Source organism: Sander vitreus, chromosome 1, assembly GCF_031162955.1.
Source record: "Sander vitreus isolate 19-12246 chromosome 1, sanVit1, whole genome shotgun sequence".
Classification (NCBI taxonomy): domain Eukaryota; kingdom Metazoa; phylum Chordata; class Actinopteri; order Perciformes; family Percidae; genus Sander; species Sander vitreus.
Window position 1 is genome coordinate 21,954,785 of NC_135855.1, and position 27,648 is coordinate 21,982,432.

Genomic DNA, 27,648 nt, shown 5'->3' on the forward strand with positions numbered 1-27,648 from the left:
TACGAGGTCATCATGTGAACGGAAGTTATTAGGCATGTGTGTAGATACCTTTCCACCAACCAGATATATTCTCTTGATTTGCTGCTTTACAGTATGTCAGCTCACATTTTCCAATCCCTGGCTTCCCTCGGCTCCCCTTGCCTGTGTCTGCTCAACAATAATTCCTCCATGACTCATTTAATATGACATTCAGAGCAAATATGAAACACAAATTTCCCTGTATGAATAGGCAAGTTTAATCTGTTTGTTTTTGTTCTTCAACACTCGATTGTGCCACCAATCATGAAGTCCTTGTGCCTGACAGGACATATAAATGTTAAACCAAACTGCCAATGTTTGATCATCCACTAATGTCAAATTTAACTCTAGATACAAAGATTTCAAGTATATCCAACTTATCCGTTTATCCTCATCACAACTTCTTTCTGTATTTATTGTTTATTTCATATTAATGTTTAATATGTTTGTTTGTTTGTTTATGTATGCACCTTTCACCAAGGCAAATTCCACATAAGTGTACTTATTGTGGCAATAAAACCTTTTCAGATTCTGATTTTGGATTCTGAACTTCATCATCTGTGCTTACTTCTGCTCTGCCACCTTTTGCTTGGTCATTTATTCGCACTAACAAAAATGTGTGTGAGTGTTGTTCTGCTCAGTGTAGGGTTACTTGTGCCAACACACACATCCATTTATGCTCATTTGTTATACTTAAGGTGATGCACTTTTGCTCGTAACTGAACTTGCATTTATTTCAACTTTTAAAACAGTATGTTAGTCTAGAAGAAGAAAAGCAGATTTGGTTCAATGTGCTGTCTGAATGACAGAAGTTAATTATTTTGTGAATATGATGCATCTGTTCACATGAATCTTTAAAATTTAAATTAATTTGTTTTTTAATTAATTAGTTACTTGAATAAGAAGACAAAGAAGTCCTTTATCTGGATAAACTTTAAGGTTATAGCTGTTCTTTTCGGTGTACAGTTCACTGTGGGATTTTTTTCCACATAAATACATTATTTGAAACCATATAGAGCTACTGTTATATTACTATAACAGTGGCCCTGAGAGCTCAACTCACTGCAAATTAAGAAAACATGCAAAACATTTATTTCAGGGCACACCAAAAGACAATCAAATGCCATCATCTTACTGGATTTAGCCAGTGGTGGAATGTAACAAAGTACATTTACTCAAGTACTGTACTTAAGTTTGAGGTACTTGTACTTTACTTGAGTCTTTTCTTTTCATGCCACTTTCTACTTCTACTACATTTCAGAGAAAAATATTGTACTTTTTACTACATTAATCTGACAGCTTTAGTTACTAGTGACTTTACAAATTAAGATTTTTGCACACAAAACACATGTAGTTTATAAAATACAATGTTTTTGTAAATTAAACTACCCAACAGTATAAAAGCCTACAAGTACGATTAGCCGATTAAACAGAACTGTTTAGCTCTTTTCTAGTTTCTAAAGTTTTTCTGCATTGAGTTCTTTTACTTTTAATACTTTAAGTACAGTTTCCTGATGATACTTACACACTTTTACTTAAGTAACATTTTCACTGCAAGACTTTCACTTTTATTTTCACAGTGTGGTATTAGTACTTTTTCTTAAGTAAAGGATCTGAATACTTCTTCCATCACTGGATTTAGCAGGCTTATTTTACTCTCCTCCTGATAATCTCCTTCCAACATATTTCAGAACAACTTCCAAAGTTTCCAAAGAGTCCTTGGTATATTTATTTGGAGTTGTTTGATCATCTCATTAAATAAGCTGCCTGAGATAATGAGGTTCACCATAAATAACTAAAGGGATACAGTACCATTAACAATGCATGGACATCTTCACAAGCTCATGCTGTAATAAACACAATGCAGCCTGTTTGAATACACTTATTGTCTGTATGCAAGGACAAGTTCTATCATAATTGTGCTATTGATTATACATTACTCACTTTGTCTGATTATGATTACAATTTAATATTGACTTTCTGTGTGCGATGAATTTGCTCTCCTGGTGTCAGTCTTGTTGACTTGTATGATCTATGATTCATCAATACTATTGATTCTCCCAAAGTTCATCCATCCATATGTGACTGGCACATCAGTATTTTACATAAAAAAAGATTGAGGGGAGGCAATCTGCATGTCAGCAAAATGTCACCATAATTGAGCCTGGCTTATGTTATTGTCCCTTAACGAAGTTCTGACTGTTTTATAAACAGGGCTGGGACAAGAGGCATCAGTCACAAGGGAGACTGTTAACATTACCGAGGACAAGAGCATCTCCCATTCAAAAGGGAGCGGCAGATGTGCCACCCTCATAGAGCACTCTGATCTATCTATCTATCTATCCATCTATCATCTATCTATCTATCTATCTATCTATGTTTTGACTCAGACACACCACAGTGATGGCAGGAGGTGTGTTTACAGTTTACAGAACAAAAGGAGAACATGCAGTAGTACAATAGTACACAAAGAATGACAGCACACTGAGGCTAATTGGAAAAGGCCTGTCACTGATTACAGACACACTCTGCGTGTGTGTGTGTGTGTGTGTGTGTGTGTGTGTGTGTGTGTGTGTGTGTGTGTGTGTGTGTGTGTGTGTGTGTGTGTGTGTGTGTCCACACACACCTGAATATCTCTGGCATTTGCTGTGCTGGTGGACACTGCTGTGACAGTGGGCTGCCCTTGGAGGTCTCTGGATAGCCAGTGTAAATCCAGCCCAGTGGAGCTGTGAAAAAAGCTAATAATATGTTATTGCAGTCTAGGTCCCCCTGTCGCCTCTCCATCAGAGCACCACTGTCACCTTACACATGGACCACAGTGTGATAATGGACAATAATGCGGAGTAGCTGAGAGTGAGAAGTCCAATCTGCCTCCTGAGTGGTAAAAGGGCTGGAGGAAAGCACACTCTGTGAGAGCCCCTGACTCAGAGGCCGGGTGTCATCCTATCATGAACCTCTGGGCATCCCTTCCAATAGAAGCATATTTATGATTGATTATTATCTTATTTCATAAATCGTAAAGGTTCAGTTCAGACAAGAAAGGGCCTCTGTGGGTTTTCTCAGTGCAAAACTCTCTAATTACATTATTTTCCACTGAGAAGTGAGGCTAATTTGTGAGTACTACTCCACAGCTTTGTTTATGTCATTACATTTTCTTTAAGCATCCAGATACTTAAACAGGCTACACAGAAGACCGTTACCTAATTGTTTCATCATGATGTGTATTCATATTTAATGTAGAAGCATTTTCTCCTGCAAAAAAACATCATTAGTGGGAGCTTCACAAAGAAAGAAATACGCAGATTTGTTGTGAGAGTGTTTAAATCTCTAAAAAGAGAATCTAAAATCATGTCATCATGATCATGACTTCAGGCATGTTTGCAGTTAGTGAAGTACACATAAGCCGATGAGCTATTGTTGAAAACAAAGTTTTGTAAAATAACCTTCAGAACATAAGTAACAACTCCGTTTTCAAACCTAAACACATTAAATATGCTTCCTTTGATCAAGCAAATGTTTCTGGATTTGCTTTCAGTGAAATGTTCCCCTGAAGAGAAATGTAAAAACATAACAAAAACCCAAAACAGCAAAACTGTACATATAAAAATAAAGTGGTGCAACTTTTAGCCAGACTGAGGCCTCTAGTGGCAGCTGAAGGCAACAGTCTCCCTACTAAAAGTTACCATGTTAGACTACACTTCAACATGAGATAAATTTGATGATCAACTTCTCAATCTGATATACGTGGTACATACAGTATATGTGGACATAGCATCTTGGTGGGTGCAAAATACAGTTTAATGTACAATCTTCAAGCTGTACGTGCTTCTAATTTTTAAATCTTAATCTAAGCATTAAAATAACGGAATAGTTTCCAGTTGTCACACATGCATCACAGCACTTTCTAAACTAATCAGGTTAGAGTAATTATAGGACGGTAATAGGACTTTCTATTTGTGATTATTGTGATGTTAAGAGGGCACAGGGGGCATTTTATTTTCTGTCAGATGATTGAATTCCTGCCTCTCTGCTGTGCTGAGTTATATTTTGGTGTGTGACCACAGGCTTTGTGGTTTTCTAAGCCTCATGGGACCAATTCCCATTATTTACTTGACTGTGACCCCGTATCGTGACCCCTCAAGTCTCTCATTCTCCAGAAGCCTACTTTTAAATTGCCCATCTAATGGCAACCTGCATTTTTACTGAACTGTAATGAATGCTCCAATTACGCTGAAGGTGATGGAGGCGATTTTCCTATGATAGAAGAGGTGATTGGATCTCCCACACTCCATTTCACTATCTCGCTGCTCTTCAAGCATTCCCACAGACCTGTGGTCAGCACTAGCTGTTGGGGAGGAAACTAAGCCTCCACTTGTGGTAATGCACACTCTCAGTGCACTGCCAAGCCGTGCACCAATGAGGTGACTACAAAATTAAGTGCTTGAAATAAATGAATTCATTCTGGCAGAAATGTGTCAAATGACCTTTCTGCTGCTCATTACACATGGTGCACATTACACCAGAGAAATGCTCCTGTTGTCTGGGCTCCTTTGTCGTCCCCCCCCACCCCACCCGTCCTCTCTGCCTTGTCAAAGGGGAATGGTAATTAATTGAAATCATTTCCATGTGTAAGGTTGTGTAGATCGCTCCTCAAGGTGTGTCAATGGGTCGATAGATATTTGGAGTGTATAGCGCAGTCAGGTGATAAGAACTCCAGTCATACTGTCATACGTACCAATTCAAGGGCAGAGGAGTTTGAGGGCAGGAAGTAACGGAAGGAGGACGATGTTCCGACAGCAGCAGTGACAGTGGTTACTATCCACAGAAATTGACATGTTTTGGATCAAGGCATGGACACATTTTTAATTTTCCACTCTTTTTTCCCTCTGAATAAAAGGTTTTTTGTGAGAACTGAACAGTCTATCCTTTGCGGCGGTATCCTCCAGCTTATCCTAATGCAGAGGCTGCCTGTCTGCCTGCCAAGGAGAGATGTGGCTTAAAGAGGCCCATACATGGTGTTGATTAGTTTTACTGAGCGGGTATGCGGAGACCAATAAATTAAATATGAATAAATTAAAAATGTACTCTAGCAGAAAATTGCTTAGAAAACAACCACCTCCCCATTAAAATATGTATAGTAATGCCTTTTATGTGAAGTAACTTGGGATTAGATATCACTGTAAATTAACACGCCATCCAACCGTAGTCAAGAACTTTTCACTTTTAACAAGGACTTATAAAAGAGGTATTTACTCCAGTGTGTTCAGTAATTAATTTGATATTCAAATGAGCTTACAGTATGTATTATAATTGCAAATATCCTAAATAAGAGTAGTTTTAAAAATGGGTAGTGTCAACAAAGATTGATGAGGCTTGCTTTGAAATTGCCATCTGTTTCAAATGTTCACTTGAGGCAGGGTCCCCCCCTCTCTTCTTCTGTGGAAATAGAGGCATCATGGTTTCCTTCCACCATTTGGCCATATGTATCGTTTGTGTGTTTTTTTGTTGTTGTTTTTTTTTTGGGGGGGGGGGCACAGATGCACAGGCACCTCCACACACAACGTAAACATTGAAGGGGATCAGGAACATCAGCATGTGTGATGAGCTCCCACAGATAACGTCTCCGCAACATTTCCATGACATTGTAGCTGTGTTACCTCATTACCACAATGTCACAGCAGCAGTGTGAGGATGTTGTGTTTGGGATGAGGATGAGGGGGTGGGTGGGGGGGGGTTTCAGCTGCAGGTATCGGGCCTCTGCAGATGAGGTGATTAATTAAAGGAAGCTCTATTAAGGTTATTGAGATACAACCCCCTCCCCTCTCCTAGCAGCTCCCTCCACGCTCCTCAGTGGTTAAAGGTGGATGGAGCAGAGGGGGGTTGAAGCAGGGGAAGCATCCTTGCCTCTTTTGACATTAGCCTGCACCCACCCACTTTACACGCCCCGCGACTCTCGCCACAAGTGCCTCTCTGCACCCCAGCTTTGCAGGAGTGACACTCTTCAGGCTCCAAAATGGGGCTGCAGAGTTTTAATCCCTCCAGCCCGTCAACCCACCCACCCTTACTTCCATCTGTCAGGAGCACTGCTGGAGGAAAAGGGGGGAGGGATTGGGGGGGGGTCGCACATCCCTTGTTCCATCCCGCCGAATTTTCTAATTTCCTTTGCCTCCATGCTTTGTCCCAAATCCACGCCCCTAACCTATCCACCATACAGCCTCTCTCATTCTGTCCCCCTTCCCCTCCCACCTCTTTTCTCTGTTGTTTTGACCAAAGGAGTAAAAGTAAAAGTGGAGGCTCCTGGCTTACAATACAACAATACAAACTGACAGTATTTTCTGAACTTACTGTCATCATATATGAAAACACAGATTTTCACATATTTTCTTGATGTGTTCAAGTCTCTTTAAATGTGTTCCACCCTGAGTCATGAACAAGCACTCCTATAATTTGCTGTAGGCCATATTCTGCTTGCACAAATCAATTTGGAGATTTCTTTGTCTTCATGTTTCCCTATAATTAATCAAACGTCTGGCACAAGACAATGAGGACCATATGCTCAAATCCCATCTCCTCTTCTGACAGAAATGATCCATACAGAAGGTTGTCTAAACAGACCTCCACACGGTAGTCTTAAGGGAAAATAAGTTTAACTAAGACAAATCATTGTTTTTGTTTTTTATTTCTCAATTCATCACCCAACAAAATCACATTTTGTGAATGAAACAGCACCCAAAAAGAAGCATGTGTTAACCATTTATTTTGTTTGAATGGACCATGAAGACATAACCATACAACATATTAATTAGTGACACGTTACATGGACATCACAGTTCTAATGGGCAGTGACTCAAGCAATCAATTTAAATTACACATCTTCATGCACAAAACTAGATAGTAAGCTTTAGGGATAGCCCTCTCCTGTCAGATTAACTCCAGGAAATGAATTCAGCAATTTACTACAGCTCCATCTGCTGTTTATACCAGTCTGAGTAAACCAAAGGCAGACAGTATGTCAATAATGTTGCAGTCTTTTGGCAAGCAGCTTGAATCAAAGATGATTCACATGCCATTTGTTCCTTCTCATTCTCACCATTTTGATAAAAATAAATCTAACAATAGACAGTGAAAAACTGTTTTGCATATCTACTCACTATCTTAAGAAACATCACCTGTGATCAGTATGTCTACCTGGACTAAATTTGATACAGGTTGACATACTGTGTCCACACTTTTAAGACAATTACCTATTCCCTGCAATGTAGAAATACCTTTGGAAAACTGTTTCAACAAATGCACACTACATTTACTGACACACTAAAGCACAGAGCCTGTGCATGAACACGAAGCCCCATTGTTGGCACTCATTCACTTCAAGATGCAAATGGGTGGATTTGAAATTCAGCCTCTGTGTGTTATGCTTGGCTACTTTAATGTTGTATCTATGCTGGGGATTATTCTCTCTACAGCGGAAAAACCTGTGCTTGAATGGCAGTGCCCTCAAAGTAGCTCCTACTGCTTTCAATGGTCTCCAAACGAGATTAGACCCGTGGCTGCCCTCAGTCCCAATTCTCTGCATTCAGATGGAGCGTAACCAGCCTGTGTGACAGTTTTTCTGTTTTGACACTGAGTGGGTGCAGTCACTGCATACAGGGCGTTTTGGAATTGAGAGGTCAGAACAGAAAAAAAGAATGCTAATGCTCACTTTGGCGTTGTGAAATGATATCCAATAAAATGTCCTGTACTCTTGATATGAGTATTCTCAGCAATTTAGCATGTAATTATAAAACAATAAAAAATATGTTCATGTTATTGAAAATAAAATAGCCAAAAATGTTGTGAAACAGTTCTGTGTTTTGTGATATTTGGCACATTTAAAATCTTATTTAAAAAAAAAAAAATATATATATATATATACAATAGTAATAATAATAGACATATGCCCTATGTATTTGAATTAGCCCCTAGCTACTAATAATGTTGAAAATGTTAGACCAGATTATTACACCCGCTGACCTTTAGCCAATAATTATTTTTTTCCCAAAGTAATAAATTAACATTCGCTTTTTACATAAGAGATGTAATCATTTCTATAGCCATACATTTACAGTGTATATAAATAAAGAGATTACTTTAAGAATGACAAGGTATGCTGCTAGGTAAGTCAATTACTAAATAACTTTTATTAAGGAATGAGCTGTGCTCAAATCTCCTGGGTAGCTCGCTTTACTCAACTAACTCTAGGTACCTGCTGTATAATAAAAGCCTTCAATCAGATGCCACCAGTAATATCTGACAAACTCATTAAATCCCTGTTTGCTGGCCACTATAAAAGTGTGAGTCTGTATTTGGGCTGCATGACGTTCTCAAACAGTTGGCATTTGTCCAGCAGTTTGGCCCCATCCGAGGAGCACCTCAGACCGAGGGCTCTTTCCTTTGGCACGAGGCACTGCTGAGGCTGGACCCTCAGCTGCAGTTTTCTCAGACTTCTTGTACTATTACTACTACTATTTTTACACCTGCATGAGGCCCATTTATTTGACACTGCTGTCACTGTTTAGTTTCTGTTAATCACCATAAAGGGTTGCACCATTCACAGCAGTTTCATTCACATAACTGTTAAAACACAGAATTTCATGAAATAAAAATAATTACATTAAATAAAGTGTATAAGAAAAATAAGTAAAGGTCCAAGTAAAGGTTTTTCTCTCTTGTGTGCTCACTTTCTTTTGCCCAACTATGTGTGATCTCATATGGTTCTCTCTCACTCTTTTATAAGTGGCATGGCTCATTTTTTTTAGTTTAGTCTTTTTATTCTAAAGGGTATTGGTCTTAGAGTTTGCGGGGGCCAGTCCTACTTTTGCTGGAGGTAGAAGGTCTCTGGTCGTCTGCCTTACTGAGCTCAGATGCTGGTTTCTGTCCTGTACCGACGTCCTTCTTGTCCCGAAGCCTGCGCTGCTTTGCACTCGGCTGTGTGGAGGGTTTCCCACTGGCATAAGACTGCAGGAATAAGATTCATATTCTTCTTATATAACTGAATTAACTATCACATGCATTTTAAAAACTGGTGCATCGCTACACCTTTATTGCCATCTTCTGTAATAGGTAAATCTGGCACCACCTAGTGGTAACTGAATATGAAAGACGCATGCATGGCAATTTGAAAGCACAAAGGCAGGTAAATAAGAAAGCTTGTGTTAAAAATCCAGAATGTACAGCTGTAGATATTTGTAGTTTTTAAATTTAGTTCATCGCCACCACTCTCTCTAGTCTTTATTCCAAGATACAAGAATAACCCAAAGGCAAAGAAGAGAGATGGAAACCTGGATTCCATGACCATATAGAGTAGCTAAGGGCTGACCTATACAGTTGTAGTTTACTTTAAAGGAAATTTCAGTTTTTGTTTTGTTTTAAACCTGTCTCGTAAACAATATGAGATTGACTATCATAATTACCACATTGACATGAATATCTACAAATCAGAAACTGATAAATACAGTAACTTGCAACATTAGCACACATACTACTTTAGCATATTCATAACTGTCCATTGCAATGTAAAACCATGTGCAGCTGGGAGTTTAAAGTACCTAACTATAAAGTACCTTTGCAAAATCTAAAAGGGGAATGTTAAGCTTACTACCTATTCTTCTATGTATCTTCTTATTATCAGTGTTGGGAGTAACACGCTACAAAGTAACACGTTACTGTAATTCCACTACTTTTAGCGGTAACGAGCATGTAACTAAAATCATTTTTTTTAATCAAGTAACGCAATTACAATTACTGAAATTTAAATGAGTTTGTTACTCGCGTTACTCTCTTTTGTGAAAAATGAACGCTTGCAGACAAGAAGACAGATAGGCCTACTTTAGCTGCTTCTGATCTAACGTCACAGGACGTTATGGTGGCGCGATGATACACCAATCAAACAAGAAACCGTGCGGATCCATTTTTGCGACAGGACTGAAGTGTGGTGTCGCGACGTAATACATCCATGTTTGATGCTCCACGCCCTTGACCGGCAGCTGATTGGACGAACGCGTCACGTGGGTCTGGCTACTCCCGAATTTCAAAACGACCATAATGGCGGCTCGTTCAGAATACAATCTCGTAAAATATTTTAAGCGAGAAATAGCTCACACAGTTGCTGAATCTGTCTTCATTTCAGATCAACAAAGGTCAGTTTGAAAGATTTTTATCTACTTCTATTGGATAGTCGTGTCGTTTTCAACGGATTCATTTGCATAAAGATGGGCATCGGCCAGCTTTTTTGACGCGCAGCCTTCCCGGGATGCTTTGCGGGCACGTTAAAGTCGCTTGACGTCACCCATAGGAATAAAGTGGAGCGTGGCGTGACAGAAGCGTCGCACGCCCAGGTGGATCTGTACGATTAAGGGATAATGTAGAGCGAGGCGGTTGTTATAGCGAATACCTACAGGGTGATCAGGGTCTTGAATCAGCCTTTGGGAATATTTATGCTGACATTTATGTCCTCATTCATCTTGTTTCCTTTTTGCACAGCCGCTGCAGTTGACACACCTGTAACGTTAAACATGTTGCAATGTAAGCTAACTAATTAGCGTTGTTGTCCCTACGGCTGTTACTGCGTAGCGATCATACGGTAGACCGCATATAAAGATGTAGCGATAGACGCTCACCAGATCTGCTGTCATTGCTTGAATTGGAGGACAGAAGTTGATCCACGTTTCCCCACTTTTTGCCACCGCTGATAAATTATCCGGACTTATTTCAGTGGATTGATAGCTAGATAGTGCGGATAGAATGTGCTTTTGATCCTGGAAGTATGGACATTGCTTTTCGCTCGTCGAAATTAAAGACAAAAATGTAGTGGTGAGTTGTCAATTATGTTCAGGTGTAAAGAACCTATCCACATCAAAGAGCAATTGAAATCTTATGAAGCACCTGTTAAAGCAACACGCTTCGACAAAGCTAGTAGCGAAAGTCTCCAGCTCTACGGATGCTGAAGGCGCCACTCCATGCAAACAACCAAAGCTAGATTTTACACGGACTGCAGTGCAGCCGATAAGCCAGGTAGAGCTGAATAAATGGATTGCTAGGTATGTTGTCGATGACATGCATCCTCTGTCAACTGTTGATTACAATAAATAGGTCTAAAAATTATGTTTATTGTGTTTGACTGTTCAGTACTGTTCATATTTACATTTAAAAAGCAGACATAAAAGTAACTTAAAAGTTACTTTGCCTAGTAACTAATTACTTTTGATATACAGTAATTGGTAAAGTAATTCAATTACTTTTAAAAGAAGTAACTAGTAACTGTAACTAATTACAAATTTTCAGTAACTTGCCCAACACTGCTTATGATTTAGATGATATAGTAATTATGGTTTATTCAGGACCAGTTTTGTTGCTTACCCATGTGAACTCAACAGCTTTGTAAAAAACGGTTTTGCTGTTAATGAGATAGTCTTAGTTAAAAGCAAGATAATTACCACATGAGGTAAGAGATGTGTAAGCAGACGTAACAGTACCAAAATAGATAAGAAGAGACTTTACATATTTAAAATGATTTGGGAGCCATATAAAGTTAGGAGTCCTGAATAAAAAAACACACACATAAGCAGGTAAGGTCAAAATGTAAAGCTGTGCTTAACGGAAGTACAGTACCGTGGTAGTGGATGTGGAGGGTGGGCAAAAACTGCTGTCTCTCTCAGCGTCCCTCCTGCAGTTGCTATCTGTTTCTGTTGAAGCTACCCTGGGGAGCGGGGTTGGGTCCTGCGTGCCCTCAGACGAGGTGAGGGACAAGTCCTCCAGAGTCTGTGTTCCTGTTGTGGATGATTTTAAATAACATCAACATCAAGTTACCTCACGTGGCTTTGCTTAATCCCTCTCTCCGTCCCTCCTCCTCCTTCCTAAGTACTATCCACTGTATGATACTTAAAAGCCTCATACAACCAGTTACTGTGTAGATTTTACTAAATTGACCTTATTTGGTAAGTTTGACATATCCAATGGTTCTGGGTACTGCACAGCCAATCCTGGTAAGAGAAATTGTTTCTGAATGGCTGGTCGGTATCTGTTAAAATTATATATCAGGACACCTCCAGTACATTTTTGTAGCAGTTCAGTAGGTTAAACATCAGTACTCAGAGTAAACTGCAGGAAATCATAGCAACAATACTATCGCTTCATGCTACGTTACCGGGTAACTCTCACTGCTGAAATGAAATCTACTATTAGCAGTGATGGGAGTAACGTGTTACAAAAGTAACACAATTACAGTAATGTATTCCTTTTTGCTGTAATGCAGTAATATAACGCATTACTAATAAAATGTTGGTAATAATATACCTGTTACAATCTCAGTAACGCGAGTTACAACGCATTTTAACCCGACATTTAGTGGCGTTTGTTTTTTTAAGAATTCACCAACATTGCGAAACATTTCGGCACAGAAAAAAAAGTCTGCAAGTGTTATTTCCTGTTGCTGGATTCGGTGGTTAAAATGACTGCAGAGACGGATACATTTGCGACATGGACATTATTTTTTTTTTTAAGCTGCGTTGAAGCAAGCTGTCCCGTCACTGTTCCCGTGGTCAGAGCCAGAACCAGAGACGGTAGGCTAGGGACATCTGTGTCCTGTTAGTGCCGACAGCAATGTGCCTGAGCAACTGACAGATAACAACATGTCGGGAATTAATGTTTAGTCTTTCTACACGTAATATCATTACATTTTATCAGTAACTATAGCCTACTGTAGGCTACTTCGATTCAATTGTAATGTGCTTTTAATTGAGTATTTTCATTTTCTCCTACTTATTAGGCTACTTCTACTCCACCACAATTCAAGTAGGATATTGTACGATTTACTTAACTATTTATTTTATAGCTTTAGTTACTTTGCAGATTCAGATAAATAATACAAAATAATATGAATAAATGATGATGTATATAGTGGATAAAGATGAGACTTTGTTGATCCCTTGGTGAAATTCACAAGCTACCTGCCAAGTCATACTGCCGCTTTTATTTTGGTGAAAGTAACTCAAAAGTAACGCAAAAGTAGTGTAAAGCATTACAATTCAGAGACAGTAATATTGTAATATAACTAATTACTCTCAAATGACAGTAACTAATCAATAATGTATTACATTTTAGAAGTAACTTGCCCAACACTGACTATTAGTCAAACAGACTAAAACCTTAAAAAATGTTTAAAAACTGAATTGATTTGCCTCCACTTCATCTATTATATTGGATATATATTATATATTTATACACTTGCACAATGTTGTTTATTCAAATTATCTCCTCATGACCTGTATTAATTAATAAGAATTAGGTTAAATCTTCATCATCGTCTTACTCTCTTTCTGTTCCAGGTGGTTGCGCATCATCTCCAGCACATTGGACGGCATAGCAGGCACATTAGTGTCACCCTGTTGGACAAAGCACCCAATAAGAGCTCCTTGTGTGACTCATTTGGTAAAGTTTATGAATGCAGCTGGAACGATCATTGCCTTACTGTAATCCAGGGGTTTTCTAGTAGCTGATTAGCGGACATACGGTAGGCAGGGTCCGCCTTCAGAAGGCAAGTCAATAGATTTTTTGCTGTTGAGACAGCCAATCGGTGAGTTTGTTAGTGACAACCTAAACAGTAAAGCTGCAGGTATGCAACATCCTGTGCTGCTTATCAATGAAAAAATAAATTCACTCCATATCACAAACAATTTCTCCTTTTTTTGCAGGATTACATTTTTCATTCATTTATTATTAAGTGTCACCTGCATCACTGACTGTGGCCCAGATGGGTTGAGTAAATTTGACTTCTTTGTTCATAATCTCCTTAAGTAGGTTTGCCTTTGTTTTGGACACAAACGGAGGCTCCCCACACAGCCTAAAGGGAGACACAGCTCAGACACATGTATTCACAGTATGTATGTATGACATGTATGACATGTATGTATGGATGGATGGATGGATGGATGGATGGGTGTATGTCCATATAGTATGTGTGTGTCTACTTACAACATATACATAACGACTCCTATGCTCCACACATCACACCACTGGCTGTAACCACGACCGCTCATCATTTCAGGTGCTGAAATTCACATGCATACACAAATGTATGACTTTTCTTTCTGTGAGCTATGAATAATTCCTGGCCTAAAACCACCAGGTAAAACTATTTTTTGACCACTAGTGGAGCAACGTTTCAAGCAAATCCCATATTATTTGTATCATGTTTATCAGTATACTCACAAGGACACACTTCACACCACAAGAACATGAGTCATGATTTACAGCTGGTCCATGCCAGAACTGTTTTGTAGGTCGGTTGTGATGTAGGTTAATGCAACAACTGTTGCAAAGTACGCTGTGTAAAAAATTTCAAATTCAGTGTTTCTCACCAAACATGCTGAGTGCATTTCCGTTCTCATAAAACATTCACAAAGCCAATTTCTTTTACAAACTTTGAAACCTGAATTGTTTATATCCATGTTTAAATCGCCTAGCAGTCTTCTGTCTCTCATATTGCCACATTTTTTGGCACTTTACCTCCACCAGTTGTCTATGAGTGGAATAGCATGAAACCAAGGGATGTCATATTGTAGCTTGCATGCACTACACATTTGTGCTCCCGCACTCTACACTCTGCAGTAATGTGCAATTGCTAGTAGAGCTTGAGATACAAAGAACACAGGGACCTGCTAATACAAACATTGCTCCATAGCACCACTATAGGTTAAAAACTATGCAGGGTACCTTTACAGTACAAGTATAAATATAAAATATACCTGATACATTCCGCATGCAAAAATAGAGTCACACTTACAAACTTAAAACCACTATGTAATGAAATATCCAGCTTTGGCACCTCCCAGTGGTAGAACCAAAAAGATACTGTGGAAGATGGCACTCATTCAAACTTAGAGCTTTATCTCTGTGGTCATCTGTGTGGTCTACTAGCATGCTGTAGGAGATGTAGGCATCATACCCATATAGATAAGAGTCCCACAGGCCTCCGTCATCATGTTCTCAATCCCTACACCACCTGTCTTCACCGATAATCCAAAATCTGTCACCTAGGTAGAGAATAGCACACATGAAACATGGGATGAAAATAAACTTGATTTAGATGTGCTGACAGAACCCACATTGAAGTCTTTTTTAAAGGTGATTTTGTCAGGAAAAGGCTGGAGCTTGCGCACAAACAACTTTGATAATTTACATGAACAGCATCATAGCTGTTAAGGCTGTACGGGTCAACATATTTGCAAAGGAGTATGAAATTATTACAAAAGCAAAAACAAATCCAGAAGAGAAGACCAACTCCTGTGAAATTAAATGAACGAATGCTGTGCCACAACAACACTTTCTCACAACATGTACATTACAGTATGTGGGTGTTTGTGTATGTGAAAAACAGAGAGTTGCACACCAGGTATCTGCTCGTTGTCAGTGCACACAACATGCTGTGCTCAGCTGGTAATATGTTTAAAGATACAGTCTCTCCGTGTAAAGGTATACTATAAAGGAAGACCAGAGGAAGTCTGTCATAATGAGGTAGTAGTTAAAGCCTTTACTGAATATAAAGGAGATAGTGGGCAAAGGAAAAAGTGCACATCAGAGGCCTGTAGTAAGTATGACAGAGAATGGATAAGAAGCGATGGAGTGATGGAAAGTTTCACAGTTTGTGTCACCATCTTACCTTGATATTAATCCTGCCATTATCATCCTCATCAAGATCATTCTGCACAAGAATGTTCTCAAGTTTCAAGTCCCGGTGCACTATGTCTGTAAGATATGGGGAGGAAAACCTTTACACAGACATAATGCTTTAATATAGTTTTAACATGGATGTATACAACACGTAGTTGTTGTATACATCATACAAAAAACTATTTAACATACAAAAAACTATGTTTTGCACACACTATCAGTGATCCTGTTTACCTTGCTTACAGTAGGCCAGGCTGAAGGGCCTCGTTAACAAACCTTGCTGGAGTGAGAGAAGGCAGGAGGAAAAATACAATTTGCCCTGGGCTGTCCTTTTCACTGCACTGTTTGAAGCAACCAATTATAAAACGCAAAAGTGTTGATGGTGTGTGAAAGGTACGTTAGACCAACTGGTGTGCACAAAACAAACACCTACATGTTCTTTCTTTCCTTCACCCATTTAAGATATGTTTTGTTCAATGATACCTGTTTTTCCAACTGCTTGCTAGCAGCTGAACTCCTAATTTCATATTCATAAATTACATTTTTTATTACAATGCAAAATGTAGAATGTTGTAACCAGGATATGTTAGCATTACAGCTCAAAACAGTCTACAGTAAGGCAAAGTATAGCTCTCAAGACTTATAGCATGTGACAAACAGCAGCTGAGTCTGACAACGGACAGAGATATTTGATAATCTTAGAAAACCCAAACAAATGTAAGCCTAATGATTGTTCTTTTGACAGAGGGTTATGTTTTAATTCGAAGCCAGCACTTTCTTATTTGTATCATTAGTTTCTATAGAGGTGAGGAAAACCAGCAGAGAGGGACTTTCCATGTCAAAACATTATTAATCAGTATTGCTCCCTGGCTTGCTGTAAATTAGTCATTAGCCACAGGTAGTGATGCCTCATGTCAGGCAATGTCCTAAATTACCTCTAACCACAGATCTCACCATTAAAAGGGGAAACAGCATTTCTGCATAAAACATTTAATTAAAATGTTAATCATGTTTTTTTTCTGGAAGTTGTTTATTATTGCTGTTTTATCACGCTTCTGTAATTACTGAAAGCCGTAATGGCAAGGAATCTCACATTACTGGAGGCAACACAAAAGAGTATAATAATGATACTTTTATAACTTAACTGAAGCACAGTTTATTCAAAACACAGTCCGAACGAGGCCTGAGGTGTTTCCCACCTGTGTATTTAATCAAAAAATATAAAACACCTTAGACTAAAACATAATCCAGTACTACTTGTTCGACACTACAGTATAATTACTGTTAAGAGTATGGAGTAACTTAACAACAAGCTGAATAGCATTGTTTCACTTGTCTTCTGGTTACAACTTTCATGTTGCAATAGTAACCACATCCAGGTGTTGTCATACACCTGTAAACACCCCTATCAGGGATTTCAGAGTGTAGTTAGAAGCAAGGTGAGGACACCAATCACTGGAGGTCATCAAAAACTAGATAGTCAGCTAGTGTTGAAATGATTTGTAACACTATCAAAATGTCAATCTGTAGGATGACATTACCTCTTTTGTGCAGGTAAACAACGGCATCGGCTAAGCTACAGATGATATGCCTTGTCTCATCCTCTGTAAGGAACTTTTTCCGCTGCAACAGGTGCTTCAGTTCACCTCCAACACACAGCTCAGTAACCAAATAAGTCATCTAGAAACAAGCAGAGAAAATGCACCTGACCAAACAGTCAATTTGTCTGTGCTTATTAGTAATATTTCTGAGTAATCAAAGATTATGGTATGTCACATGCATTACACTTATCCCTCAATTTGGCTGACTTTGAGTTTGTTACTTAAAGGTTAGCAATGCTCACCTTAGTCGTGTGGTAGACTTCCTGGAGACGTATTATGTGAGCATGATTCACTTGTTTGAGAATGTTTATTTCGAGCTCCAGCATCTCGGCTTTCGAACTTCCTGCCTGAAATGACAGAAAGTCAAATCACAGCTGATGGAGTTTCAGCATGGTTGTGGGCATTTGTTTCTTCCCAAACATTAAATGCTCTTATTAGGGCAACTTTTTGTTAAATTAAAAAACAGGCCCTGCCAGAAGGATGCAAAATGCACTCACCGCTGGTCTGCAAACCTCCTTAATAGCCCATTTTGTCTGTGTCTCAATGTGAGTGGCTTCATAAACAACTCCAAAGCTACCTTGACCCAATTTCCTTCCAAATTCATAGATTTCCTATGGGGATAAGAAAGAAAATATTAATACATTTGTAATCTACACCTGCTCACTGTCAGTCAGATACAACAAAGGATTCCCCTTGAGCTTGTGTGTAAGACTTTAGGATCATTTTACTGTTTTGGATTACAAAAACATTATGTCTTAACTCAAGACCTGAATTCCAAAGTACATCCTAATTTCAAGCTCTCTGAAAAAAAAAAACGGAACATTTTTCAGGTCTCCGGAGGTACAGAATATAGTGTTTCTAATCAAGTTACAAATGATTAAGTTGCTGCTGCAGTTCGTTCAATCTCAGGTCTAATTAACTTGATCATTATCTGTGTGCATGCAAGGCTGAGCACTGGCTGCTTTGGATTTGGCAAGCGAGCAGTCAAATTCCCCAATGAATGAATTAGATTAGGGCTGGGCGATATGGAGAAAATCAAATATTACGATATTTTTGACCAAATACCTCGATATCGATACCGCAACAATATTGTAGTGTTGACTATCGGTGCTTTCACAAAATATTTACACAACAGTACATACATACAACAGTCTGCTAAGTTCAGAAAACGACAGCCTTTAAAAACAGGAAAACACAACACTTATGCCATATTACGATATTATGATGTCCAAAATCTAAGACGATATCTAGTCTCATATCACGATATCGATATAATATCGATATATTGCCCAGCTCTAAGTTTGATTCTCTTCTGGTGCAGATAAGAGTGTACTATAGAGGTCACCAGTGAGTATGTGTGACTTCTTCAGTGGTGGCCCCATAGCAAGACTGCAGTAGAATCATGTAAAGAAGCTCTCCATTTCAGCCAAGCTAAAGTACTTAAGAACACATACTGATCGTCCTATAGTTCTTAATATGGTTAATGTATGGTATAGTAAGGTAAAAGAATATATGAACATATTGGACTCTCTGTCACAATTTAGACCAGTGTGGGGCAATGTGTTATTTAAACCAGGCAAGCTGGATGCAGGATTCCAGATATGGGCAAAGAAAGGAATAAGTATAGTAGGTGACCTCTGTAAAGAAGGGATACTAATGACCTTTGAAGAAATCTCTCTAATGTACAACATTTCAAGAAAACATTTTTTTAAATATCTCCAAGTGAGGAACTTTATTTCTTCTATGCAAAACCAATTAGTGGAGATCCCTGCACTCTCATCCTTAGTGACAAAAGGTGATGAAAACTATGTTCATCTCGTCTGTGAACATTCCACTTGACCCTGAGATGATTTTGCTGCACATGTATCCAACAAATCTGAGTCTGTTGAGAATTGTATTTGCAATGAAAATTAATAAAAACATTTAAAAAAAAAAAAAGAAGTAGCTCTCCATACCCTGAGGTCAGCATCATCCTCCAGGCGTATTAAAGGCACATTCCTCTCCAAAGTGTCACTGCTGGTCTGCAGGGACAACATGTTCATGTCCAATCCACTAGCATAGGTTTGTGTCATCTAGAGATGCAGTCATTATCTCCCTGAAATTCCTTATCAGGCCATAGGATGATTGGCTGTCCATGAAAGAAATTCAAGAAGTTATTTAGCATTTTCCGCATTTCTTTGACAACTCAATAACACGTGAATGCAGTGGATTTCTTAAAATCTAGTGTTTATTAAAGACCAACACAAGTTTGTGAACATTGTTAAGGTCTGCTCTAAGATCACTGGAGTCCAGCAGAAAGACCTGGTGGCCCAGAGAGCTGATAAAATATGAACTCAACCTGACCATGCACTTTTTAGTGAATTCTTAGTTATGCCATCAGGTCGGCGCTATTATGTTCCTGCACAGAAAACTAATCTGTTCTAATTCTTTCATTCCTTCAGCCATTAGGCTACTGAACACAAATCGTTGATCTATGCTCTTGTTGTCACTGGCATGTTGATGTTGATGCTGATTGTTGTCGTTACTCTTATACTTATTTATGACATGAATGGGATAGACTGTAAAAATGAATTGCCCCTTGGGGATTAATAAAGTTTTCTGTATCTGTATTGTTGGTACATTGTTGGTGCCACAACATTATGCATATCAACCACCGAACCGGACAGAGACGGACTCTGCCGGCACCAATGAAGTGATTGAGAGAGTGTGTGTGTGTGTGTGTGTGTGTGTGTGTGTGTGTGTGTGTGTGTGTGTGTGTGTGTGTGTGTGTGTGTGTGTGTGTGTGTGTGTCCAATTTGTCAATATCTCAAAATATAATATTACAGACTACTACAAAATCACAAATGTTCTCTAATACAAGCAATCCTTGCTAGTTTCAAAAAAGTCTTGAGAAATTAACACCATACTTTTAATTTAAGCTTATTTTACCAGTATTGAAGACATCATCTTTAAATTTGCTCATGAAGTTAATTCAAGAACTAGTGTACAGAATTACTGAATCTTTACTTCTTAGGTATAACTTGTCATATTTTAATCACTGGTTTAGGACCAAACTTCTGTCTCAGTCTGAGCTCATATTAACTTTAAGCACAATTTACCCAGCTTGAGAAACAGTCTCTAAAGCCAAATTAAATGTAAAGCAATTATCAAGTGATGACTGGGAGCAATGAAGTGGATCCATCACATGCACAGCAATTAATTTTTAACAAGGAAGCGGTGTCTTTAACCTCTTCCCTCTGATGCATTATTTTAACCCTGACAGGGCTCTCATAACAGGCCTGTCTCTCCCATTATCTCCTGTCTATTTCCCAATCAAAACGATTGTGACAGCCTCTGGAAATTCCAATCACCTCAATCACAGCTCATTTGTGGAAGACAGAGGCATGTGATGAGTGTATCACTGGGGACTTGAAGTGACTGGAGGAGGAGGGTCCTGTGCACCTCTAGTGTCTCCTAATGGAGGTGTCTGGAAATTGGATATCAGGGTCAGGGTGAGAAGTCTGACCTTAAAAAGGGTCACTAAGAGACATAGGTTTGGAATTGCTTTAAGCTTGGGGTTGTCTATCTGCAATCTCTAGGCCTATTTTCTAATACTACAGATCAAACTAACAGTCAAAACACAAAATAGATTCCTTACTTGTTTCTGTTTTTTAACTTAATGACTTAAAATGTTTACACGCAGCTTGCACCCAAAGACAAACACAAACTGATGACTTGAAGAGCTGGAGGTATAAACTAAACCAAAAAATTATCAGACTTGGTGTCCAAATGAACCCAAAAATTACTGCATTTGAACCCTTATCAACACTGACACAGTTTTAAGGAAAAACTCAGGAGCAGCACAATTGATATTCACATACGTGAAGAAGGTTCGGTAGACTTGATGACTAAGTTTAGTTGAACCTTTAATGTAAACAAAGATATTGCAGGCGCCGTAAACACGTATGCTTACCTATAACCTAGTTGAGACTATCTTTTTCTGGGATGCATGCTAAAGTGTGTCAGGCCCCTTTACCCTGTATTCACCGACCTCCAAAAGGAGACAGTCCTGGAACAAAACATTCCCTTATCACACAGCTGCCTAGACTCCCTAAATCTGTAGAGACATAGAGTTGAACTACTCCTCTACCTGAGACAGGTTATGAGGTTATGTTGGACACTGACCTGAATGAGACCTGGGGTACCACTGTCTCAACTTACATAGCATGAGTCCGATAGCTGGAAATTCCACCACACGCAGTATCTCTGTCTCTACTGTGAAGGTAAAAAAAATATTGGAAATTGTAAATGCTACTGGGAAAAGCTATCAATTCTTTTTACCCACCAGTAAGGAACTTCACTAAGAGGGCGGACTGTAACAGGCAGGAGGTCCCTGATATTCCTCCCAAATCCCACCACTCTTCAGTGGAGCTGACCCGAAAAACACTCAAGAATTGCTAATGCAGTGACAAGGACATGATCCTATCCCAGCATGCAACTTGGCCAATTGTGTTTGTTGCATGACCAAATTGCTGTAGTGGATAAGAATTGTGCTCCTGTGCCACCTGTTCACCTAAAATGTCTTCCATTAAGGCTACATTTTCAGTCCAGGTAACTGTACATAACAAAATAACTAAATAAATAAATATAAATAAAAATAAATAACATATCAAAACCTGCTTGAAAGACCAAGTTTAGAATGCTTATTCTTCTGTTATTGACTTGACAGTTAAAGTATTACCAAATTCTGTGCATGGACGATCTCTTTTTTTCCATCTCTACATAGAGGATTGACCCAAGAATAAATATGTAACTAGAAGGACACTTGGAGAGCGCAGACCTCCGCCAAGGTATGCTCTATCTCACAATGTTAATGCAGTATGAATTTCCGTATCAGTAAAGCCGTAATCCTGCTGACAGACAAACAAACAAACGGACAAACTGAACCAAAAACATAATGTCCTTGGCGGAGGTAATTATTAACTACGTCAAATAATGACTAAATAATAGTAGACAGCACAAATTAACATTGTCAAAACAATGGTCTTTGTTTACACACAGACACGCTGAAAGATGAGCAAACATCAGTACACACCCCAACCCTTAGAAAAGAAAGAAACACAGGCTGTGGTCCACCTTTTACATTGAGTTTGCCTCATCTCCAGTTTCAGCAGGAAGTAATTAGAGCCGAAGGTTCATCACAAGTCAAGCCCATACTTGCCTCATCTTTCCATCATTCTGTCAGACAGCAATTTGTGTTTATTTACACTACTGAGTGAACAAATGCGTTGTGCCTAATGACCGGGAGTGTGGGGGATATTGTCTAAGAACTTAGCGCACAAAATCAAAATCACTTTGGAACAAAAGGAGCATGGACATACAAAGGATGACTCTGATCCTGTGCAACCTTTCTTTCCTTAAACCTGCTTGTCTTTCATTAACTCAAGGTTATATATATTTACTCTCTTTCTCCCACCCTTAATGTCAATAAGACTGCTACTCACCCCTAGGCTGCAGTGTCCTTTACATCCTGCACTATAAAACTGTTGAACAGGACTAAGACAATTCTGACAATGGCAATAATACTGCTGCTGATCTACCAGTTTTAAGGGCACCCGCAAGTAGGAAGGCGTACCTATCGTTAGAGCACAAGTGATATGCTGAAAATATTTGTTGATTAATCAATAAGTTAATAATAATAAAATTAATCGATAAGAATTTCTGTACTATAGGTCAAAACATCTTGTTTCAAGAATGACTTTTCCCATCTGCAAACGGACTCCTCACTCTGCCTCCTCACTCTCCACACTGATATGTTATCTTGATGTTTGTCAATTTGCGATGCTGCGATACTGTGTGAACTAGTCTTGCCACAATGCTGTACTGAAAACAAATTCCACTGACTTTGGTTATGTGGTCATTAAAGCGTAACTCTCGCCAAAATGCAACCTAGTGTCTTTTTGTGAATGTACCCGAGTCAAACTTTAGTTTAAAAGCATAATTAGGACGGAAACGCCACTTTTAAGATTTACAAATGGCCTTTTGAATGGGAGTGCTAGGGGCACTACTATGATCTCATCAAAATCGCTATTTTTAAAACACTAAGAAGGCTCGACACAACATGAAATTTTGCTCCAAGCATCACCAGGGGCTCTACACATGAACTCGAGCTTTGACAACATTGTTTGTGTACCCAGAGTTTACTAAAAAGAGAGGTTTTGAACAACTCACTGTAGCTGTTGTTTTTCCGGTCGCCGTCCATCTCGCGAATCAAAAATAGTCGAGGGAGGAGAGTAAAGATGGAAAGCTCCTAAAGCTTAGTTCCATATAAATGCACGGATAATTTATTGTTTTGTCGTTAGTGAAAAACAATTGTCCTTGTAGTTGAAAAAGGAGCCTCATATAAGAATGACATTTCCTCCTATGGAGTCCGTTCATTCGCATTCGGATATGGCCTATTTTTGACTGTGAAAATGGAGGATAGCGTAAACAACAACTGCTAACGTGAGTTGTTCAAAACCTTTCTTTTTAGTAAACTCTGTGTACACAAACAATGTTCTCAAAGCTCGAGTTCATGTGTAGAGCCCCTGGTGATGCTTGGAGCAAAATTTCATGTTGTGTCGAGCCTTCTTAGTGTTTTAAAAATTGTGATTTTGATGCGATCATAGTAGTGCCCCTAGCACTCCCATTCAAAAGGCCATTTGACCGAAAAACTAAAATACGGTAAATCTTAAAAGTGGCGTTTCCGTCCTAATTATGCTTTTAAACTAAAGTTTGACTTGGGTACATTCACAAAAAGACACTAGGTTGCATTTTGACGAGAGTTACGCTTTAAAGTGAAGTGACCGTTAATTAATGGTATTAGTCATTTATTAAGACATTTATGTGTGTGTGTGTGGGGGGGGGGGGGGTTCAGCTTTTCAAATTTTCTGCACATCACTGTTTATATAGTTGCCAATTGAATATCTTTGGACTGTTGTTCTGGCCAAAGAAGATACGTGAAGATATCACCTTTGGCTGTGAGAAATGATAGACATGTATCACTATTTTCTGACATTTTAGATACTTAACAGCTAATTGGTTAGTCGTAAAAATAATCAACACCTTATCAATGATGGAAATAATCGTTATTTACAGTCCTAATGTCATTTATAGGTGGCTATCTCCAGTAGAACAACTGCAGCATAACAAAAGTCAGCAGTGGTGTATCCAGTAAACAGTTACCACTTTTCAATCTCAACCAGACCATCAAGATATTACACATTTTAATTATTGTACAGGGTCTTTGCTTTCTTTAATGGAATAAATAGCAGAATAAATTAGGCATAAGCAGCTCTCTAATAATGGTGCCTCAAGCTGTAACAAGCAGCTACTAAAATATAGCCTGAAAATCTAACAAAAATAGAATCTTACTTACTGGAATTAAAATGTACACTGCTATCCGTTTTGCTTAAGCCCAAATATTACATTTTCCTCATGTGAAACTTAATCATTTATTGACAGCTTGGCTTTGATGACAAATGATAAACTTCACAGTCCTAATGAAGCGCGGAATTACATTACCTGATGAGGCAAGAAATTGCATGTTTAGAATGCAAATATAGAGCCCATCTACCAAGTTATGAGGTGACTCCTAATATTATGCAGAGAGATTATCAAAGCCTGTGGTCTAAATGCAATACCAAGAACACATTAAGCCATTAAAGCATACAACAGACTTACTAAAGAGCTGTGAAAATATACTAGACAACAGATGGACTACAGGACTGACAAAAAGAAGGTTCTTTAAATTGCTATTCCTACACTCAGCAAACAAGTAATACATGTGGTGTTCCCATAAACAAATAATTTAAAGGCTGCTCCAAGAATTCCTTCTGTCTCCAATGGTCATGTTTGATAAATGTCTATTGGCAAGAGAACATGCTTTGCTTAAAGGAAGGAAAGGATCAAATTCTGTCATTTGCTCAGAGCACTCCACATGTTGCTATGAGATAAGGGCCAACAAATTCAAATTTTCTCATTGGTTTAATCCTGGTTAAGGCTAATCTCTGCCTTTGCTGGGCTCAGCCTTGGGAAGCTAGGAGGGCAGACATCTAGAAAAATGTAGGCCATAGCAGAAACAAGAACAAATCAAATTCATTTCAATGACAACCCAGAGAGAAGTCAGCACATTCATATCAGAATACACAGATGTCTACACCTTCAGTTATAAATCATTCATTGTCCAACTGCCAAGCTGATAATGTTGACGCTCTTCACTAAATATGTTAGTGTGTTTTTTTTTCCCAGTTAGAATTCAGATTCAGGTTTCAAATGATGACAAATGATGAAGCTTTACCTGACTTGAAAATGTAAAAAATAGTACCATTAGTTCACCTAGCTAGTTCAATCAGGGGTGTTACAAGAGTTAACAGCTGGTGAACATATGCAGTATACATATGCTTGAAGCGTTTAAACATATTAACATAATCGACATCCACTGCTCCAGCAGCAGTAACTTAAACTAATTAGCAATTAATCTTATTCTGTTTCTATAGAATGAATATCAATATATTTCTATGGTTTGGAGTCTAGTTGTTGACACAGGAGCTTCACGTTTTCAGAATTGTGTGCATAGTTCCATTTTTGTGTTCATCCACCTTTACGTAAAAAACCTTTGGATACAAAGGGGGAAAACACTGTAATACAGGATTTCTTCCGGGAGATGTCACGCCAGACACCCAGTTTGTAATACTGCAAATACAGTTAAAATATTGTAATACTTGTAATTGTAATTAATTGTAATACTCCTTCATAACGTTAGTGACTTAACAGATATTCATTTTAATGAAAACGTTACAGCTTTAACATTAACTCTTTACCACTTGAGCAAGCTAATAATGTTAGAGATAGCTAGCTAGTTAACGCCTATTTAAAAAGCCTGGGATATTCAAATACATATTAGAGACAATTAACCATATTGTAACGTTCCAACAAAATAAGGTAACGCTAATTTAGTTGAAAAATAAAATAGACAAGAAAACTTGAAAGACTGACAGTCACTTTTAGGTAACGTTAAGCTAGCGTTCCCCCATGCAACACGTTGTCATGGCAACGAAACATGAAATTGCACAAGCGTCTGTTTTTAACGTGATACTGACGTGTAAAAACGAAAAACAACGTCCAAAGCGATACAAATGTGAATGTACCTTATGTACAATGTGACTGCTGCTGCAGATTCAGTCAAAGTGTCTTACCTCTTATAAGAGTAGATCATTTTCATTCAGAGGGTTGGTCTTCCATGGTCTTCACGCAAAAACTTTTTCGGCGAGTGACTAGGGAAAGCGAAGAGGGACAAAACTCCAATGGATGAACAGGGGGTCGTGTCGTTCTCTTAATACATCCATGGTCGTCTGTGTCGACCAACGTGAACTAGACCTTACTTTAATAAAAACGTGACCACAACAGGACTTTACAACGCGCACGATAACCATGAATTATCTTATAGGCTATATTAATAGAGAACCAGTTTTTTCCTGTGGCACCTTGGATTTATTTTGGTCCTTAGTCTCCATCTAGTGGACAAACCTAAAGGGTTTGTCTGAGTTGTTAGCTAGTACAATTCATTTTGAACCAATTCAGCCATGGTTATCTGTTTAGAAATAAGATAAAGACAACCTTAGAGAGTCAACACTTTGAAGTGTTTTGCACTTTATTAACTGTGAAGATTACCATTGTAGCAATTAAATATAGTCCTACAAAAAATAGGATTTTAAATAAATCTATGATAATGACATCATAAATGAAAGGTTAACAATAAGGGGTGTGTTAGTTCATTCCTCAAAGCAGCTTTAGGAGCAAACTTTCATACACACCTTTCTCTTACAGTATTTTACCAAGACATACAGTACTGTTGACTCAGTCATTTGCCTGTGCGAAGCCATTTGAAATGCTCACATCCTGATACCATCTTTGATCTACAATTATGGTCTAAGATCCTTTTTTCTGCACTTAAAAGAACATTTTGAATTACATTTCTTGTAACATCAGAACTATTACACTACTTATTACCACAATGGAAATGTCTTTGTCAACAATTTCTACTCCAAACTCAGGACCGAAGCCACATTTTTGCATTGCTGCTTTGAAGTTCATTGGTAACCTATAAACAGTTTTAACTGGCTTAAACTCCAGCTCCTGCAATTTAAAGTAATTAGTGGAAGCCGGGCTCTGTAAATCGTTAACCTTAATTCTTATTTGGGCAGCCTGAATTTTAATCTTGGCATGACTTTGAACTGCACCCATACCATATTTTAATTAAATCTACTATAGACTAACATTTGCTTTTCAGTTTGTCTGCTGG

The 27,648-nt window shown here is 38.5% G+C and overlaps 1 protein-coding gene across 1 annotated transcript; it reads right to left on the minus strand.

The window, feature by feature from the left end:
* Positions 1-6,815: 6,815 nt before the first annotated feature.
* Positions 6,816-26,609, minus strand: stk33 (serine/threonine kinase 33). Its single transcript, XM_078257484.1, has 13 exons — positions 26,543-26,609; positions 19,283-19,455; positions 17,825-17,938; positions 17,570-17,674; positions 17,268-17,406; positions 15,716-15,801; positions 15,002-15,089; positions 14,029-14,104; positions 13,785-13,897; positions 13,526-13,611; positions 13,367-13,439; positions 11,668-11,825; positions 6,816-9,015 (listed from the first exon to the last, which is right to left on the minus strand). Exons 2-13 carry the CDS (start codon positions 19,397-19,399, stop codon positions 8,848-8,850), a joined length of 1,323 nt encoding a protein of 440 aa, XP_078113610.1. The 5' UTR covers positions 19,400-19,455; positions 26,543-26,609; the 3' UTR covers positions 6,816-8,847.
* Between the last annotated feature and the right edge of the window lie 1,039 nt (positions 26,610-27,648).

Coding starts and splice junctions, on each gene's coding strand:
- stk33 (XM_078257484.1), bottom strand. CDS start 19,399: ATGACACAAACCTATGCTAGTGGATTGGACATGAACATGTTGTCCCTG. Junction 14,105..15,001: donor TGGGACTCTTATCTATATGG/GTATGATGCCTA, acceptor TGTGAATTTCAG/CACCTGAAATGATGAGCGGT. Junction 9,016..11,667: donor CCTCCACATCCACTACCACG/GTACTGTACTTC, acceptor TTATTCCTGCAG/TCTTATGCCAGTGGGAAACC.